This window comes from Osmerus mordax, chromosome 22 (genome assembly GCF_038355195.1).
Source record: "Osmerus mordax isolate fOsmMor3 chromosome 22, fOsmMor3.pri, whole genome shotgun sequence".
NCBI lineage: Eukaryota > Metazoa > Chordata > Actinopteri > Osmeriformes > Osmeridae > Osmerus > Osmerus mordax.
The window spans coordinates 8,250,008-8,269,624 of record NC_090071.1 but is presented as its reverse complement, the minus strand read 5'-3'; the positions used below and the strand labels follow the sequence as shown (position 1 = coordinate 8,269,624).

Genomic DNA, 19,617 nt, shown 5'->3' with positions numbered 1-19,617 from the left:
ACACACACACTCACACGCACACCGTTTTGTTCTCTCACACTCTAGAATGAACATGCAGCCATATGGAAACAAAAGACACTTCAGCACTTCCAGGAGGCATTCCAAGTCAGGAGGAGACTACAAGGGAGTGGAAGGAACATGCATAGGTCTGAAAAACACAAAAAGACAATACAGAAAAATGAGGTACAAAGAGATTAGAAAAAGAATAAACAAACCAAATTACAGTAGGCTATGTGGTTAATTTAACTTTGGACAGGGTATTCTTGTACACTTAAATTCTGACATACCCGATACTCATTCTGACATGCCCGATTTTCTTTTATAAATACCTCCTCGACGAGAGAGGGCGATATAACCCCTTCAACCGGTAGCTTATCCTTTGTTGCTGTCAATCGGTGGTCGTATTTCGGTTTCTGCCTGTCACTTTTTGCACAATCAACGGGTACAGAGTTTGAAAGTCCTGTACATTTATGCAGGTAAGTGCCATAAATGCTCCTTATGTTGCCAGGCTATGTGGAGGTGTTGTTGTCACTTAATACCAGACTCAGACATGGTTGGTTGGACTTTTGCATGCTGATAGCGAGCTACTCATTGAAAAAGTCTGCTTGCTAGCAAGCTCTGTCACGTTGCTGTATGGATTAGCAAGATACATATCTTCTTGTGTGTATGACTACGACTAACAAACTGCACTGATTATTTAGCCTAATTATATCTTAATATCTTGCTTAGTCTCTGATCATGAAGAGTTCGAAGGACGCCGTGCAGTCAGCCGCCAAAGAGTTTCTCCAATTCGTGAATAGAGGGGTGTCACCATACCATGGTAAGTAAGTGAAGGCTTTTTATAGCTAGCTTGGCTGAAAATCAAGTGGTAGTTAGCTGGGAATTACATTCTACTAAGGTTAGAATATCAGAATGATGGAGACGTGATTGGAAATTACTCACATTTAGAAAAATAATGCATGCTGGTAACATGTTAGCTAAACTGTCGAACTGTTGCAGTGTTTTCCAGCCTGCTTTCCATGAACCTTGATCTTGAGATAAGATGCAGTACGAGATCTTGCAAAACGAATTGTGTTTCTCTAATCCTAATTATCTCTGTCTGTACCTTTGCACTCTGACCTATTTTTTCTTGCTAACTTCTTAGAAGTCCAGGTGTAGGCCTACTATTTTCAAAACCTACCAAGCTATGTTGCACCATGCACAAGGGCCTCGGTAAAGAAGCAGGTCTAATTTGATGATAAAGATGTTTATTGATTTGCCAAAGACCAATTTATAGTCTGTGCAGTGGGCACAGCTTTGGTTGTAGATCTATTTAGAGAGAATTCCCACATTCCTCCTACAGGCAAAACATTTAGTCATTTTAGTCATTTAGCAGACGCTCTTATCCAAAACAAAATTATAGACTTGGTAATCTTTCATTTAGGTAATTTACTGACCGCTGTGGACTTAGTGGGATGTTCTGTTTATGGGGTCACTTTCTAAACAATGAAGTAGAAAGCAGTGACAGAGAAATCTCTCTTCTTCTCCTTTTTCTATTGACCCTAACCCTTGCAGTGGTGGAGGAGTGTAAGAGTCGGCTGCTTAAGGCTGGCTTCATTGAGCTGAAGGAGGCCGAATGCTGGGACATCAAGCCTGCCAGTAAGGTCCGTAACAGTACTACTGTAACAATACTTTAAGATCCATGAGCTGGTATTTTGATGGCAGCAACCGTTGATGAATATGTTATCTACATTAGAACTGCTTTTCTTTCTCCCCTTCGACAGTATTTTGTGACCAGAAACTACTCCAGCATCATAGCCTTTGCTGTCGGTGGGAAATTCCTGCCAGGAAATGGTTTCTCTATGATTGGAGCCCACACAGACAGCCCCTGCCTTAGGGTGAGTATGGGGGTCGGGGGTCCTTCCCAGATCTGATGGAACCGCTTGGGAAGCCCTGGCTTAAAAATAGCATATACTGGGATAGTGCAAGTACTTCTCATAGCAGGGCGAGAACTCATTCAGACTTCTGTTTGTAACATACCACAGCGTTGACCCTCTTCCCCCATGCTCTGGTGGTTCAGGTCAAACCCAGGTCTAAGAAGACCCGGCTAGGGTGTCTGCAGGTGGGGGTGGAGTGCTACGGAGGGGGCATCTGGAACACCTGGTTCGACCGGGATCTGACCATCGCCGGCCGCGTTATGGTCAAGGTAACTTAGTCCATAACCACCGTTGACTTGACCTGTTCACTTGTTTGAGGATGCGTTTTACCGAATGCGCATGGGCACGACATGCGTGGGATTCGTAGGAGGGTCCTCCGCTAACTTGTCCGGTTGTTTCCGGTGCCTCAGAGTGGGGATAAGCTGACCCAGAGGCTCATCCACGTGCCCAGGCCTCTCCTCAGGATCCCTCACCTGGCCATCCACCTGCAGAGGGACATCAATGACTCCTTCGGCCCCAACAAGGAGAACCACCTGTGAGTCATGGAGGAAAGGAGGAGGACCGGGGTGGGGGGGGAGAAATGAAGAGAAAATGTTAGCTGTTATTAATGTGTGTATGTGTCTCTCTCAGTGTGCCCATTTTAGCCAGTGCTGTGCAGGAGGAGCTGGAGACCGGCTGTGCTTCCTGTGGAGATGCCTGCAACGCTACCACCACTGTAAAACCCCCGTCGTTTTTGTTGCCTCTCTCTCTCTCTCTCTCTCGTCATTTAGCAGACGCTCTTTCTTTCTTCCTTCCTTCCTTTCCTTTTCTTATCCAGTGAATGAAACTCACGCAACTCAACTCCAGTAACCCACCCTCTCCTCTTCCGATACCCTTCACCCTGCCTCAGGTGGAGAAGCACCACCCAGCCCTGGTCAAGGTGCTGTGTTCAGAGCTGGGGGTGCAGCCTGAGGCCCTGCTGGACTTTGAGCTGTGCCTGGCAGACACCCAGCCCGGGGTGAGTCCCCTGTCTTCCTGCTGGCTCCCTCGCTCTGCACGTTAGCCCACCTTGTCATGGGCGACATGCTGGCCGCAATGTTTTCATTTTTGAAAGTGTGTGTCTAGGTTCTAGGGGGGGTGTATGAAGAGTTTATCTACTCTCCTCGTCTGGATAACCTCCACAGCTGCTACTGCTCCCTGCAGGTGAGTCTGGACCCCGTCGACACCCAGCTTCCGTTGCCTCAAGGCCCCATGACAAGGCCGCCCTAAAGGGGCACCTCACAAAATTGCTTTCTTTTTGAGTTTTTCTCATCAGTTCACCATGCACATGGAAAGTGTGAAAGGCAGTGGTTTGGAAATGAGCATGTATGGAATCACAGTTTATGGGTTTATGAAAGTGAATAAATTGTATCCACTAAATCACTTCCTTTTTTCTTCTTCGATATTGTTATTGTTATTATACCCCATTTGTATTATAAATATGATGGAAAATTGAGATTTTGCCAACCTTTACCAATATGTTCTACTTTTCCTGTCCTCTGCTCCATCCCTGCCCTCCAGGCTCTTATTGACTCTGGAGACACTCTGGCCGGAGATACCAACATCCGGATGGTGACTCTTTACGACAACGAAGAGGTAACACACTTCCACCTGCCAGTTCCAATCTGGTTCCCCTTATCGGCGCGGCATGCCTGACACGTGCACTTCCCCCTGTGTCCTGCAGGTGGGCTCGGAGAGCGCTCAGGGTGCCCAGTCCAACCTGACGGAGTTGATTCTCAGCCGCCTGTCCTCCACGTCCAGCAACCTCACTGCCTTCCAGCAGGCCGCGCCCGTCTCCTTCATGATCAGCGCAGACATGGCTCACGCTGCGCACCCCAACTACCAGTGAGTGGCCCCCCGTTTATTAGAACGCAACCCTTTTCATATATGAACTACCAGATAGTCATTATTGGTTATGATGTTTTCTAATGTTGTTTTCTTGCACTAACCATAGCAATGTTTTAATGTATTGTATCGATTTGTCTCCTGTCGCTGCCTCTTGGTTAGGTTGTCTTTGGAAATGAGAATTGGTTCCCTTTGACCTCTCTGGTTTAATAAAGGCTAAATAAGTCTTTCCCCCTTTGCTAGAGCCACACCCTTTTAATATCCCAACGACCAGTCTTTCCTGCCCCCTTAGTTACTGTCCAAACCACACCCCTTCACCCCAACCCGCCGGTCCCAATGTTGCAGAACTGCCAGCACAGCCCCATTCATATCGATGGCTTTACTTTCCTGGGTATTGACTTTCATTCCCCCCCCCCCCCCCCCCCAGAGAGAAGCACGATGAGAACCACCGCCCAGCCTTCCACAAGGTAGGAACACTCGAGCTGCTGGTTTACTTCTGGCTCGCTGAATATTTAGTCGGCATGGACACATGTTGTTGACAAACACTGTTCTGCTAACGCCGGTTTTTAATGCGCTCTCAGGGCCCCGTGATCAAGTTCAATAGCAATCAGCGCTACGCCACAACCGCTGTGACCGCCGCCATCATCCGAGAAATCGGAGGACGGGTCAACGTGCCTCTACAGGTGTGTGTGTGTGCGTGTGCGTGAGTGCACGTGTGCGTGTGCGTGAGTGCACGTGTGCGTGTGCACACACTGATGTTCTAGTTCAGACGGTCTGTCTCATCATCACTTGCCTCTTGTTAAACCACCCTGCACCTGGTAAGTCTCCTAGCAACACAGAAATCCAATACAATGGAGTAGCTAACAAAAGAGACCGATTATGGCACGACACGGAGCTGACTTTTACGTTCATGAGCTCTGCTCGGTTCTGCGTGCCAGCATCTGTGGCTGATAAGAGAAAGAGGTCAAGGCCATTGGAATAAATCACCATTCTCAGCTGGAACACAGTGATTGTCTGTTGTATTGACTTCCTTCCTCTTCTGCCGCGCCCCGACCCCCATCCCCTCTCTGGTGGCTAGGACGTGATGGTGCGCAACGACAGCCCTTGCGGGACCACCATTGGGCCAATCCTGGCCTCCCGGCTGGGGATCCCAGTTGTGGATATCGGGGCCCCCCAGCTGTCCATGCACTCCATCAGGGAGATGTGCTGCACTTCCGGAGTGCTCCAGACCATCACCCTCTTCAAGGTACTGTATCCTCCGGAAGCTTGGTCTACTTCTGGTTGGTCGGTGGTTTTACTCATGCAGTAGAGACACTATAAAAATAACATTTTGCCAATGGTATTTCAACTTTTCTTTAAGTTCATCATTTGTGCCTATAATTGAATGTGTATCTGTGTTTGCCAGGGATTCTTTGAGTTGTTCCCAACTGTGAGAAGCATGGTGACTGTGGACTAGACGGATGGGAGCTACCACAAGCAGACAGAAAGACAGAGGCTCACACTGACAATTGTTTTGTGTTTGTACCCTCACACACAGCTGCATACACCACATGTTAGCAATTGATCAAATCCTGTCAAAGACCCCCCCCCCCAAAAAAAAAAAATAGGTAAATGATCTGTCATGCTTTATAAAAAAATAAAACTATTGACATTCTCATTGTTGGTTTCATTTTTTATGACCTATATACCAAGCAGCCTGTGTATTTACTGTGCGTATGTTTTAGAAATGATACAATTTGCATAATTTCTATATTTTTTTTTCTGTGCATGGATATGACGTAATTGCAGTGCTAGTGTGTTCAACACAAACAATCTGTCTGTGTGCTCCGGATCTGCTGCGCTCTGCTTTCCGGGTTTTCTAAATTACAAACCCTCTCTTACACACTTGCGTTCACAGACTATCGGCGCACCTCCACTGTAGATTCCCATCCACGGACCCTGTCCCTCCGATAGTTGCCAGAGATCATGAGGGTTTAAAACTGGACTGTTTAACAGCTTTGGCTGCCTTCACTCGGGGATAACATGAGATATCCGCGACTATGGCGCGTGCTGTGTCTGATGACTGTATGTTATCAAATGGGGATGTCAAGCCGATACGGTAAGAGTCCAAAAGATTAAGTCACAGATGCATGTGAAATGACTCCGTGCAGAGCTCACAACTGTCGGTAAAGCCAGTTATTGCTTAATTAATCACTAAATCAAATTGAATACGCTATCGAGCTATTGAATACCTTTCTTTTGCTTTAACTCTAGGATTTAACATCAAATATTGTGAAATTACATGAGATGTATCCTATGCAAGGGGGCATTTATAATTGCCCACCCAAGTTAATCAAGAAAAAAAATTCTGGCATGTTTGGCATGGAATTGAAATGATATAGGTATAATACGTGTACAGTTACGTCATTGTCAATTGTTTGGGTGGACTGAATTGTCGGTTTTGGAGTATGATTCGTAAGCTACCTATCCGCAATAACACTGAAAACAGGGATGGATTGCGTGCGGACTGCTGTCCCACTCTTGAAAAATAAACCTAACATTTGTAATGTAAGCAATGCTATGTTGTATGAGTTTTTGTGTGAAATGTAATTTTCCACATCTAACATTTTCCAATCTATACCTTTTTACATTCAGGAAAAACATGAAGGGCAGGACGGGAACTAGTAAAACAGCAATTTAAAGCGATTTCCTTTGGTTGATTGTAGTATCTGTGATTAACTACGCTACTTGTTTCCGTTAATTGTTTATGGTTACTTAACAGGATTTTACTGTGTAGGCAATGCACTTCTGACCCACAGCTCGTTTGCTTCAGCACCATGGACAGCTCTTTTACGGTTCCCCGTCCAAGTCTTGTAAATGAACGGTGCCTGAAAAAAGAGGAGTGAATTATAGGGAAGCGTTGTTGTTGAACAAGGCCTACACTTGTCAGCCATTTGCTGTCTGAGATCAATAGTGTACACAAGAGTCATGGCTTAGAGACATTTAGAGGTAGCAGTGAGACATTTGTCACATCTAGTTAAGTCTAAAGGAATCACCCTCCAGCAGGGATATGTATAACTGTGTTGTGTGCGTGATTCAGTGTGTGTGATTCAGTGTGTGTGATTCAGTGGGCATGGGGTCATTAATTTGTTTGTAGATATTGAATATTAGCTATTTATTATTTGATGACTTGGGATCCTAACATGTGTTGGTAGGCTAATAAATTGAGCTTTTGACTTACCAGTGCATTGGTATTCTGTGGCTACTTGCCTGGCTGACTCATCCATGACGAGCTACCCTACGTCAACATTTGAGCTGGTTCATTCTGCTTCCCCCTCGTTGTGAAGGCTGAAGGCTTTCAAGCTTGATGCACATACACATCATATTTCAATAAACAAATCAATTATGTAGTAAACTGTTGACTGGGCCTTGAGATTATTGGTGAATGTATTGCCCTATTCTACACAAAATGAAATGAAATAACATTTCAATAACATAATAGTAATATACCAATCATATTTAATCGTCATATCTGTGGGTCCCCCTGTCTCCGTCAATACTGTTTGTTTGTCTCACGTGGTCTGCTTCGCAGAAACCCTCATCTCTTCCGAGAAACACCCATTATTTCATTGCCATCTCATTTGGAAAGGGTATGATTTCAGTAGCAACGACGTGGGCAAAAAATAGCCTTTGTTTTTATGTTGAGCGCTTCCCCCTCCTCCATCCGGCCCCTCAGTTCTAAAGCCACAGCAAGGGTGGGTGGAGGCATGTAGGGAGAGAGGTTGGAAGGGTAAAAGAGGGTCCATGCAAGCGTCACTTCATAGCACCGGAAACACCCACTTGCATGATTAGGCTTTGCTCTGCAAAGTATTGTTTATCTGCGTGTGGGTTCTGTATCATGCAAATACTAAGATTATTTTAAATGAAGTTTGCCAACATTTATTTCTATAAATATGACCCTGGACGTCAGACGGTGGTCCTTCTAGTGTAGTCCTGTAGTAGTGTGGTAGTCACCTTTGCAGGAAGTAGCTTGCAGCCACTGTTGCTATGACACGGTCCTGGAGTCGTTGACTGTTACAACATTGATTTATTAATTGCTAGGGGAACACAGACAACAATAAATCCCAGCTGGATACAAAGAAGAATGCTGCTGTGATGCTTGTAATTACTGTGCCCAGACCCCCCCCCCTACATGTAACTAACTCAGTATTGAATACTCGGTAATGGATTTTATTCGAAAAAGCAAGCGGCTGTGTGTTATCGGATGTGATGTGTGATTGACAGGTTCTGTGGATAATCGGTGTGCTTTGGTGGTCTGTGACGGACTCTGAGGAGATAGTCCAGTCAGTGGGTGAGGGAATAGGAGAGTTTAGGAAAGAGGCAAAGATAGGGCGAGGGGAATAGAGACAGGAAGAGAGTGGGGGTGCGTGTGAACACGAGCTTGAGAAAGATGGGATGGAAGAAAGGACATTAGTCATGCAGATCCTAGTTTTTGGATCGTAGGTCTCCACAGTCATAGAAAGGTATTCCGTTTCTGCTTATAGTCAACAAGGCCATTCTGTCTAGTTGCTGGGTAACAGACTCTGGCGTGTTACGCATGCGTCGATGTCCACTCTTAATAAACACACACGCCGCCAGATTCACAGATTGAAGGCCAGTAAAAGGTCACCCGTTCGCAGAAATGGTAACGAGATATGTCGCCATCTTGCCACCTGGTATAATTACCTGCCACGTTCAAAGCCTGTGATGGTGATGGGCTCTCTCCCCTCCCCTCCCTGTGTTCCCAGGCTGTCTGTTTGAGAAGAAGCTCTGCCCCAGTGACCAACCCTGCGTCGACGGTCAGTATTATCTCTAGAAGGGAACTGGTCTAATGTACAGCCCTATCTGCTTGCCAAACAGTACCCTGGTGTACATCCTCTATCTCTCGTTATCTCTCTCTGACTTTATCTGTTTTTTCTCTGTTGCCAGACAGAGCTCCTTTTTATAGTTTGTGCTACGTACAGTTCTAGATGATTCCCTGCATGTCCTGTTAAGTTGACAAAGTGCGGTCCTGAGTTCACCAAGCCCCCTCTTGTTATTAGCGCTTCTATGTCCACACTGACTGCCTGTGTTTGTTTCAAGCTGTTTTTAAAGGGGTGCTGCTGGTTTGCATGTGCATGTGGAGTCTATAAGTAATTCAATGTGTGTTTGGTTGCCTGTGTGTATGAGGTGCCCGCTATCTCCTCTCTTGACATCTGTGTGAGAACACAGGGTAAACACATCTCCTGTGCTTCGACCGCGGCCGACCAATCCCATCTCTCCCTCGCCCTCTCCATGGCAACAGTGACATCACTGGGCTAACGGCAGTGTCTCCCTCATGTGTACGTCTGAGAGAGAGGGAGAGATGGAGAGATAGCGAGGTGACGATGACTCACCCAGACCTAGTCACTCTCTCTCACACACAACCTACAGACGCTCATTATTGTGTTTGTGTGAATGGGTGTGTGTGTGTGTGTATCCACTCTGTGCTCTGCAGATGGTCTGTTTGGGCAGTGCCAGTCTCCACAGCAGCAGCGTGTTAAGTACCAGGTCTCAGTGTCCGTGCTGCATAGATTGCAGGAGGTGCTCAAGGAACTCATGATGCAAGGTGATGGATGTCACACACACCTGTACAAACACATATAGCCACTTACACGGCTCCCACGGGGTGCGCAATGGGGCCGTTAAAGTCAACAGTTTCCATAGTGATGGTGATAAAGATAAGTCGCGCTGTGGAAACAAAATTATGGGACATTATCTGGTTCTTTGGAGAGTTTATGGGGATAGGACTTACATAATAAAGTTAAGTTGTACTCCACCTCTGACTGCTGTGATTGACATTCGGTTTGGCCTATGGTTATGCAGGTCTCACTTGGCAGGATGACATCACCCAGTATGTGATTGGTAGGGAGATGAGTCGTGTTCCACAGCTCCGCCCCTCACCTGGACAACCGGACAAACCCATGTCTCAGTAAGACATCTAAAACAGTGTCCTTTAATTCCCCACAATGTTGACTGGTAAAAGGTGTGTACTGTGTACTTATTCATGTCTGTCCTTCAGGTCCTCCGAGGACCCTGGTAACGCTCTTTCTAGACTGCAGAACCCCAGCTCCAGGACCAAGGCTGAGGGAGGCCAGCCCAACCCAGACCTGATGCAGAAATACCTGGATTACATGATCGTCGATCCACCCCAATCCTCTCTGCACATGCAAACTCCCCTAATGGACCCTTACTCCTACCGCCAGGTGGAACTACACTCTCCACACACATTAACACACGCACTGGAAACACACCTTTAAAGCACAAACAGACATACAAGTATACTTCACACTGAAAAGCAGCCCGTATTTACACATAAACCTAAAAGCAATTATACAGTACAAGCATACTTTACAATATGTATATTCGTTTTTTAATTGAAGTTATCTGTGTGTGTTTGTGTTTCTTGCAGCAAAACTATGGTTACCAAGATGAAGAGGAGCGCTCCCTCAACTCCCTGGAGGGGGACAACTTCCACCGGTCGTCCTCCCGCTCCGGGGGCAAAGGGACACGCCCCCGGGACAGAGACCGCCAGATGCTGCAGGACCTGGTCTCCCTGTACCTGTCCTCCCCCGCCCAGCCCGCCTCCCGCCACAGGGGGTCAGCACCTCTCTCTGCCTCGCCCTTCTACCAAGAACTGGACTTCCCTCTGGACTACACCGAGGACTACATTTCCCAGGAAGTAGAAGTCAGCAAGCAGCGGCAGCAGCAGCAGAAGCAGGAGCCGAAGAAACCTCAGAAGGACTACGGCTCTTTGTCTGGATTCAGCGGTGAGTCTGAGTCCGTGTGGGTCTGTGTGTGTTTGTGGGCTAGTGTGCGTCTGTGTATTTCAGTGTGACTGGGGGCAGGTGTGTGTGATGAATCACGTCAAGTGTGGTGTCCTAACATGCCAAGTTGTTCACTGTGCTTGTCTGAGCAGAGGACTCCATGCAGAAGCTGGCTCTGCTTCTAAACCACTACGGTATCAACATGAAGGACTTGACTCCAGAACAGCTAGACAACCTGCCTGCAGCCCTCAAACAGCTTCAGATGGAAAGCCCCAACATAGGTTTGTAATATTGATATGGCATATCATCTTTAGGGGGGGGTTTGTCTCAATAATCACTGTAGGTGATGCATCTCATCATTTGTATTGTTTGTTTTTTAGATAAGTACCGGAACAGTGATGTCACAAGAAAGAAGGTAATTTTTGGACAATCTCGTGTTTTCATGACACTTCATTTAATTAAAAATGTTAACCCTATGACACCCTATGAGGATTTATGTTATTTTGACTTATCACCAGTAGATGTCAGCATGTGAGCTTTATCTTACTGGGCTCATAGGAAACATGTCATTTAACATTACTACAATCCCCATTGTGTAACAAAAGCGTTTTGAGGATTTATGTGATTCATCTGTAACACTACATGGATCTGTGAATATCATCCTTCTTTAGAATCTTTGAAGTGCAATTTACAGTGAACAGCACTTTAATTACTATATACCAACCGTTCCCTTAGGTATTGCATGAACATGACAGATATGTGTATGGCATTCTGCTGCAGTACATTCTTATCTACATGTGATCTTTGGGAGACAATCTGCTATATGTGCTCTTGCTTTGTCATTGTTTCATAAGATCACTGAGGGGGCTATGACACACAAGGTGGAGAATGGCCCTGTCGGAGCCCCCGCCACCCCCCCGGTCCTGGGCCCCGGGCCTCCAGCCTCCCCAGCACACAAGGGGCCTACCCCGGGCCCCTCTGCCCCCCATGGCACTGAGGGCGCCAGTGTGAAAGAGAAGACAGCCACAGTCCCGGCGAGAGGGGAAAAACAGGGGCAGAAAGAACCAGGGGCTTCCCAAGGGCGGGACGAGTACGGATACATCGTCACAAACCAGAGGTGATCTCCTTTTCTCCAAACGGCCAATCTCCATGACGCCTACAATCCTTCGTGCGCACGGATGAGTGGGAGCCCGTTTGGCGCGCGCGTGTGTGTGTCTGTTTGGCGTGTGCGTAACAGTGTGCATGCGGGTGTGGATGTTTGTCGATGAATGTGTGTGTATCTCTCTGCAGCCCACTCAGTCTGTACGACGGGGTGCGTCTGCTGGAGCTCCTGGCGGAGAGGATACACCTCTCCACTGGCTCTTTCATCAACATCAGGTAGGCCCTCCGGCAGGCAGGCAGCTCCGGGCCGAGGAGAGCCCACGGAGAGGTTGACCCACGCGGGGCGGCACTCTACCTCAGCTAACCACGGAGACGTGTGGTGTGCGATCTCTCTGGCCCAAATCCAAAGCCAAGGCACGCCCCTCTCCCACCACGACAAACGATCCCAGAACCCTCCTCCTGGTCCAACCACCAGAACCTGACCTCACCCTCTACTCCCTGCCTGCCATCCTGACACTCCCCCCCCCCCCCGCTTAGACACAGGTCCGATGGGGAGGTGTCCAGCCACCATCTCCCCACCCAGGGTAGCAGACAGGGAGGGTCTTTACGGGCTTTGTAGAGGTGGGATTCATTCCCCCCTCGTTTCCACAAGCACGCCTACTCCTACTCGGCATCACTAGTCCCCTCATTCCCTCTCCCTGACCAGGCTACAGACCTAGCTGTCCATTCTAAGCTCCTGTGTGTTCTTCCCTTGCAGTGTGGTGGGCCCCGCATTGACCTTTCGAATCCGACCAAACAATCAGAACCTGAGTGCTGAGGATGTGGCTGATAAAGCTGGTGAGCTGCATAAACAGTATGGAGTCAGACTGGTGATCTGATCATCCCACTGGGAATCGACTCAAACCAATCCTCTTGTGTGCTATTATTTAGTTGCAGAGAAGAACTTCCTGGAGTCCGAGACAAACTTGAAGATTGTTCAGACAGGTGTTGGTGAGGTAAGCTTGTGTTGCTGTCAGACACCTTTTGTTCGTGCCTCTGTGTGTGTGTGTGTGTGCCTCTTCAAATGTGAGTGCATGTCTCCTCAATCTTTTTTCTCGAATCAATCAATCACTATTGTCTATTCATGCCTCCATTGTCTCCATAGCTACTTCACCATGACAAACTCGTGGGGAATGTTCCAACCACATGTGCAAGCCCCAAGAGGACTCCATCTCCCTCCTCCTGTCTCCATGTCATGCGCGCAGCGCGCCCCATTTCATTGTACCTCAAATTTCCTTGCAGTAATGGTGCCGCCAAAATTCAATCAAACATTGTATTCTCTCAGTCTCCATCCGATTCTGAAAGGAACCGACACGAAGTCAGTGCTAATCGTTTGTCGTCTAATAATATACCGGACAGTCTAATGTAAGTGTTGCCGATCTACTTTAATTGGCAAATATGCCGACCATCAAATTCCAACACGTTTGTTTATTAATTCTGCTCGTATTTGTTTAAATGTTTAAATCAAATCTAGTCTGCATTTGCGTTTCGCACATAGACTGACAGATAGTGCATTCTTTCTCAAATTGAAAATTCTAATGTACAGAAGTGCTTTGTGAAAACAAAATAGCTCTTTTTTCTTTGCGGTGTCGCTCACACAACCCGGGATGCTCCGTCAGTTGCCCGGGGAGTCGCATGATCCGCAGTTGACGTGTTTGTGAGTGGCTATTCACCACGAAACAATATAATCAAGCATTTTAAATAGGCTTCGGTTATGCTAGAATTAGCTTGTCGAAAGAATTTACTAGCCACACTTGACATGGAATGGTTAATGTTTTAGAGACTTACATTATTTCTAAAACTCACTGTCATGCTAAGTGCAGTTTATGTTTCACCACCCACATTCAGTCATCGAAATTTATGTCCAAGTAGTGACAAGAATATCTCTTACGCTGGTTATATTTATTGAACCATTAACTTCAAGCAGTTTCCTGTAATTCATAACAGTTTTTTAGGCTCCCCATACTGCACACCAAACACTAGGCTACACCCCTAATCTCCATCCCACCAAACCCACACCCATGCCATCCCCTGTGTCAAATATGTATTCAGTGTCATTCATTTGATTTCAAATGTTTTCTTCCCCAACCCTCTATTTGAACTGACATGATTTCCCTTTTGGGGGCCCAGTTAGAATAACAGGTGAGACACCTCCACACCAGCACCAGTGTCCCCAGCCCCAATGTCTTCCGACTAGCTCCCCCTCCTTCACCCCAATCCCACAGCACATTCCTGGGGCCTCTGAGGAGGGGAAAGAGGTCAGCAGGGCAAGACAAGCAACTGTTCTACCAGGAAGGAGGAGGAGAGATGAAAGACGGCAGGAATAATTGGGCGGTCAGGCCAAAGAAGGTTTTTTTTTTTTGTCACACAAGATCTTTGTTCCTCCACTTCTCTCCTCTTACCCACGTTGACTACAGAGATTAGGGTTAGGGTGCGGAGGGGTTACTGTTACCACGGCAGCGGCGAGGCGAGGCGCTTTCTTCCTTTGGAATGACCTCCTTTCGACTCTCGCCACTTGCTATGGTGTGTGGCGAGGATGAACACGCGTCCTGCGTTCTCAAACTTTCCCTTTCTCCCCTTCATAGCCGTTCCCTCTCTATTGCTTCTTCTAGAGAAACGATGGACAGGGACTGCCTCAGGCCACCCGGGTCCAAGAGGGCTCCCGAGGAGTGTTCCTCACGCTGGTCAGCGCGGCCTGTGTGGGCGGCGTTCTTGTCGCTGCCGTGACGATCACCTGCCTGCGTCACCACGCCCACCGCCTGGCCTCGGAGAAGCTGGGCTTGGGGCCCGAGGGAGGCAGCGTCACGCACCAGGAATACCAGGTTGGCCACGCCCACACACAAAAACACACACACAACAGACATTCTATCAACCTGTGTCGCTTTGTTGTGCCCGCCCAGACTGTTCACATGGCATAGTTTCAGCAACAATGATGCCCTGCCCCGTGGGAATCCCTGTTACATCAGCACCCATGACTGATTTGAACCCATTCCATCAGGACCTGTGTCGCCAGCATATGGCATCCAAGGGAGCCTTCAGCCGTTTGGAGGGAGCTGGAGGAGGTGGGGGAGGAGGAGGAGGGGCTGGAGGGGCCGGCTCTGCCGGAGGAGGTGGCAGCGGCGGCGGCGCGCCGGGGGGAGGAGCTACGGACACCTCCCGGGTGAGCAGCGTGTCGTCCCAGTTCAGCGACGCGCCCCAGCCCAGCCCCAGCTCGCACAGTTCCACCCCCTCCTGGTGTGAGGAGCCAGCCCAGTCCAACATGGACATCTCCACCGGTCACATGATCCTAGTGAGTGACCCTTCCATAGGCCCTCCAGCCTAGTCCCCACAGTGTGGACCAACAGTACATCCTGTATGTTTCTTGGCAGAGAGTGCGAGCACATAGGCTCTAAGATAGGTATTCGCACAGCTCAGACAATATTAGCAGTTCGACGACTGTCATGATATACTACGAGATTTGCATCTTCAAGTAACGAGCGTCCAATTACTTTATTGACGTTGGTGAACTGACTGTGAATGTGTCAGCGGGGGTGAGGGTGTCATGGAGAGCCTGTGGTGTCCCTCAGGCTTACATGGAGGATCATCTGAAGAACAAGGACCGCCTGATGAAGGAGTGGGATGCGCTGTGCTCCTACCAGGCTGAGCCCAGCACGGTCTCCGTGGCCCAGAGCGAGGGCAACCTGAAGAAGAACCGCTGCCCAGATTCCATTCCCTGTGAGTCCCCTCTCGTCTCGCCCCTGTTATTCCGGCACCTTCCTCCAATCCGCTCGGATTGTATGTCAACTCAATCGTAATACGTTCCCGTTCTGCTTGAGTAAGATGATGTTTTGTTCTGCAGATGACCACTCCAGAGTGAAGCTGAAGGTTGAGACGAACCCCTCCAGGACTGACTACATCAATGCCAGTACTATAGTAAGCCACCCACATTCCCCCCCTGAGTCACCATTTTATTCACCCAACCATGCCACACAGCAACCCCCCACTTATCTAGTGACATCTAATGGCACAACCCCCTCCCCACCCCCACGAATGACTGTGTGTGGGTGAATGGAGCTGTCACCATGGAGATTAGTGTCCATGGTGTCCCTCCATTGTAGAGTTGTGGGTGTTGACCCCTGACCTTTACCCTCTGATACCTTAGATTGAGCACGACCCCCGGATGCCGGCTTACATCGCTACCCAGGGACCTCTATCGCACACCATCTCAGACTTCTGGCAGGTCAGGTCGACTAGATGTTTTGGACATTCTGATTCTGACCGTGGCTTTTAGTCCGTTGGTTCTTGTTCAAATTCTACAATGCCTGGAATAAAAAGGAATGAGTTGTGCTTCTACAATCCTTGTTGTGTAGATGGTGTGGGAGAATGGGTGCACTGTGATAGTTATGATGACTGCACTTGTCGAGGATGGAGAGAAGCAGTGTGACCGTTACTGGCCCGATGAGGGTTCGTCCCTGTACCACATCTATGAGGTCGGCGCTCTTTCTTCAACCGTGTGTTTGCGCGCGCGTGTTCACGTGCGCGTGTGTCATTGCGTGTGTGGATGCCCCCTAATCCTTTTTTCCTGACCTGGGTCCGTCAGGTGAATCTGGTTTCGGAGCACATCTGGTGTAACGACTTCCTGGTGCGTAGCTTCTACCTGAAGAACGTGCAGACCCAGGAAACGCGCACGCTCACCCAGTTCCACTTCCTCAGCTGGCCTGCTCAGGGCATCCCCAACTCCACACGCCCTCTACTGGACTTCCGCAGGTACTGCATAAACAGCTATCGTGCCGTTTCAGTGCTGGAGATTTGGAACACTCTCTATTGTACATATGCGTCCCATTCTTCTATTGTACCATGAATGTATTGTGTGTATACATGTATTGTACATTGGTCACATGTGATCATATGATGACAGATGGATAATAGAAAGTGCTCCAGCCCAATTAATACGTGCTTTGTGTTTCCGCCCTCACGATTCCCCTCTCTCTCTCTCTCTCTCTCTCTCTCTCTCTCTCTCTCTCTCTCTCTCTCTCTCTCTCTCTCTCTCTCTCTCTCTCTCTCTGTTCACTACATCTCATTCATCCACACCATGAGTCTCCTCCAAGCCTTCCTATATCCTTTACACACTCTCTGTTACTCCTTATATGTTCTCCTTCCCTAACCCCCCCCCCCACCCCCCTCATTCTTTCTCTGTCTTTCTGAGACTCTCCGTCCCTCCTCTTATTTGCTCTCCCTTGTGCGATGGAGGTCAGCGGGGCCCATGGTTTATTACATATCTGTCTGTGTCATCTTTGTGATTTGCAGCTAGTAGTCTGGGTCCAGTTGCATAGTCACAAAAATGATCATGGACAGATGTGGCTGCAGCAAGAGGTCCATCGCCGAATCCTTGCTCATTATTTATCCCCCGTGTTCTGGTTCTTTCTCTCTCTCGCTCTACTTCTCTTTCTCTCACTCCTGCCATTTTCTCTGTTCTTCGTCTGAAGGTCATGAACCTACGTTTTCATAGTCTGTCCAATAGTCTTATTGCATTCTAGGGTGAGTGTTGAACTCCTGACAGATTTGTAAGTGGGAAGTAAGACTGTCTACGACTAGCATTGGTTCTTCTCATACCTATGTTCTAACCTGAGATTGGCGACTGGCTTGAAACTGGGTTGCATGTTTACATTTAGAGGAAACTGGCAATGTTGTCCCTTATGACAGTTAAGAGTAGACTATTTATTGCCGGCTTGATATTCTTCCCCTGCATTGCAAAACTACTTTTTATGACAAACTTTGTGTTTTACAGATTGAAAACTCCCCCCATTCTCGGCAGGAATATATGAATCGATAATATTGTATGTCCTTGTGAGAATTTATATTTTCTTCGATCTCTCTCTTTCTGCATCTGTATGTTCACAGAAAGGTGAATAAGTGCTACCGAGGGCGATCCTGCCCCATCATTGTGCACTGCAGGTAAACCATCACATGCAGTACTGCTTCCCTCCAGGGTGTGGTACACATGCACCATGTTTCATGACGTCAATCAAGGCTGGTTTTATGATGTGTCAGTGTGACGTATTTGCTTGCCCACTGTTACAATATGAAACATTCTAACCCTAAGTCTAAACTCTCACACAGTGATGGTACTGGTCGGACCGGAACTTACATCCTGATTGATATGGTTCTGAACCGCATGGCTAAGGGTGAGGACTATGCAGTAGTCATGCAGTACTTTTTCTCCCACTCATAGGAAGGTAGTGGACTCTAAAGAATATGTCTCATGATTACATCTCATTCCAGGAGTGAAGGAGATTGACATTGCGGCTACACTGGAGCATGTTCGTGACCAAAGACCGGGAATGGTGCGCACCAAGGTACCGTCATTTTTCATGATCAAATCTTTGTACCAGAAAGGTCTCAAACGTTGCATTCCTTTTGTTTACATCTTGTATTTCTTGCATGCGTACTGTAATAAACAGCTGTTTCTCTTTACAGGATCAGTTTGAATTTGCCCTGACGGCTGTTGCGGAAGAGGTGAATGCGATCCTGAAAGCCCTGCCCCAGTGAAACTAACTCGATCCAGACCTGCTTGCCTGTACCTTACACTCCCAACTCAGTACACCTCCTTTGCACATGGAATTGTATTTTAAATCATCAATTGTGTCTTACCTTTCCTTATGTCTAGAAACTGATGACGAATGACCCTGTGCTTCTATCGTTTTAGATGATGTCTGATTTATACTGCTGTCTGTGATGATGCCAATGGCCTAGATTCCTATTTCTCTCATTTCCTTCTGAACAGTGTTGTTGAGAATAGTGATAGTTGAATTCTGGTTGGAGTAACTTGGAAGACTCTCTCACTAATGTAAAAATACTTTTACATTAGTATCAACATTTATATCAATTACCTACTGTATGGGGAAAGCCACCACAATGGTTCAAGACAAGGTGGAGATGGAAGGGTTGCCAGTTAGCACTCTCTCTGACTCTTCCTGTGTCTTAGAGTGTGATTGTTTACATAAACGACTCTCAAATTCATCCCATTCACTTTACTTGACTAACCCTTGAAAAAATTACAAACCTTTGTGTCTACGTCTTCTCCTCATGTGCCATTGAGATAATTGTAAAGGATTTATGCGATTACTGTTGTATACCTCAAGCAAATCAGAAAAACACAAATAAAAAATTTCAAAGTATTAAAATTGCCTATTTTGTAACTGTAATATGATTAATAAACGTTTTCGTGTTAAGTGCTGCAATTGCGAGTACACTGTCTTTCTCTGATCACTCACACATTTAGTCACTGAAAAAGCTTGTTAGAGACGTTGACGGATGTCCGCGAAAATAATGGTTCCCGGGTGCCGGAATAGACGTAACCGACAAATTTAAGTTCCTGGAAACAAAACAGCAACGTGGTCCGATGTGAGGTATGTTTGTTATCTCAATATGACATATGACTAATGTTTGATTACCATTTGTCCGTTGATGTAGTCCGGTCGGTAAACCAGAATTGCACTGGTTGTCTACGGAGCGAAGTTGGTTGTTTTATTTAAACGGGTCATGTCACAAAAGCCTAAACATTTAAATTAATTATTTCAAATAATTACGATATGTAGTGGGCGGTTGGGGAAAACAGTCTTATGTCTGCCAGTTTGGCCGACATAAGAGACTCCAACTGTCTGCCATATCTTACACTTGCAGCATTTAGTATCATATCAAATCTTCTGCTTTAACATTCAAGACAAACGTGTCTCCTAAAGATTATGGCAAAAAAATAAAGACTTTGAAACCCATGAGGGTCAACATTGCGTTATATTAGCTGAGCATTTTATCAAACCATATTTGAAAATGGTCGTGTGCATGCTGAAAGGAAAAGGTTGAGCCACATGGTTAAGCCATGAACAAGTTGTTACCCCTATAATTTGGGTATTAAA

General features: G+C 47.1%; 2 protein-coding genes across 3 annotated transcripts; both read left to right on the top strand.

Moving 5' to 3' along the window:
* The first annotated feature begins 384 nt into the window (after positions 1-384).
* On the top strand, positions 385-5,436 carry dnpep (aspartyl aminopeptidase). Its single transcript, XM_067260349.1, has 15 exons — positions 385-476; positions 730-820; positions 1,555-1,643; positions 1,764-1,877; positions 2,060-2,185; positions 2,327-2,451; positions 2,547-2,631; positions 2,806-2,913; positions 3,021-3,098; positions 3,456-3,530; positions 3,619-3,779; positions 4,207-4,246; positions 4,361-4,462; positions 4,858-5,025; positions 5,185-5,436. Exons 1-15 carry the CDS (start codon positions 471-473, stop codon positions 5,233-5,235), a joined length of 1,419 nt encoding a protein of 472 aa, XP_067116450.1. The 5' UTR covers positions 385-470; the 3' UTR covers positions 5,236-5,436.
* Positions 5,437-5,709: 273 nt separating this feature from the next.
* LOC136965891 (receptor-type tyrosine-protein phosphatase-like N) lies at positions 5,710-18,940 on the top strand. Of its 2 annotated transcripts, XM_067260188.1 has the most exons (23): positions 5,710-5,877; positions 8,546-8,596; positions 9,274-9,384; positions 9,642-9,747; positions 9,838-10,021; positions 10,228-10,585; positions 10,735-10,863; positions 10,963-10,997; positions 11,437-11,699; positions 11,873-11,959; positions 12,441-12,520; positions 12,614-12,678; positions 14,335-14,544; positions 14,721-15,011; positions 15,289-15,436; positions 15,561-15,634; positions 15,864-15,941; positions 16,072-16,191; positions 16,302-16,468; positions 17,603-17,656; positions 17,822-17,886; positions 17,984-18,057; positions 18,179-18,940. In XM_067260188.1, the coding sequence occupies exons 1-23, from the start codon at positions 5,802-5,804 to the stop codon at positions 18,248-18,250; spliced, it is 2,898 nt and encodes a 965-aa protein (XP_067116289.1). In that variant the 5' UTR covers positions 5,710-5,801; the 3' UTR covers positions 18,251-18,940. The 2 variants fall into 2 exon arrangements, with proteins under 2 accessions (XP_067116289.1, XP_067116290.1); XM_067260189.1 differs by lacking the exon at positions 11,873-11,959.
* Positions 18,941-19,617: the final 677 nt, after the last annotated feature.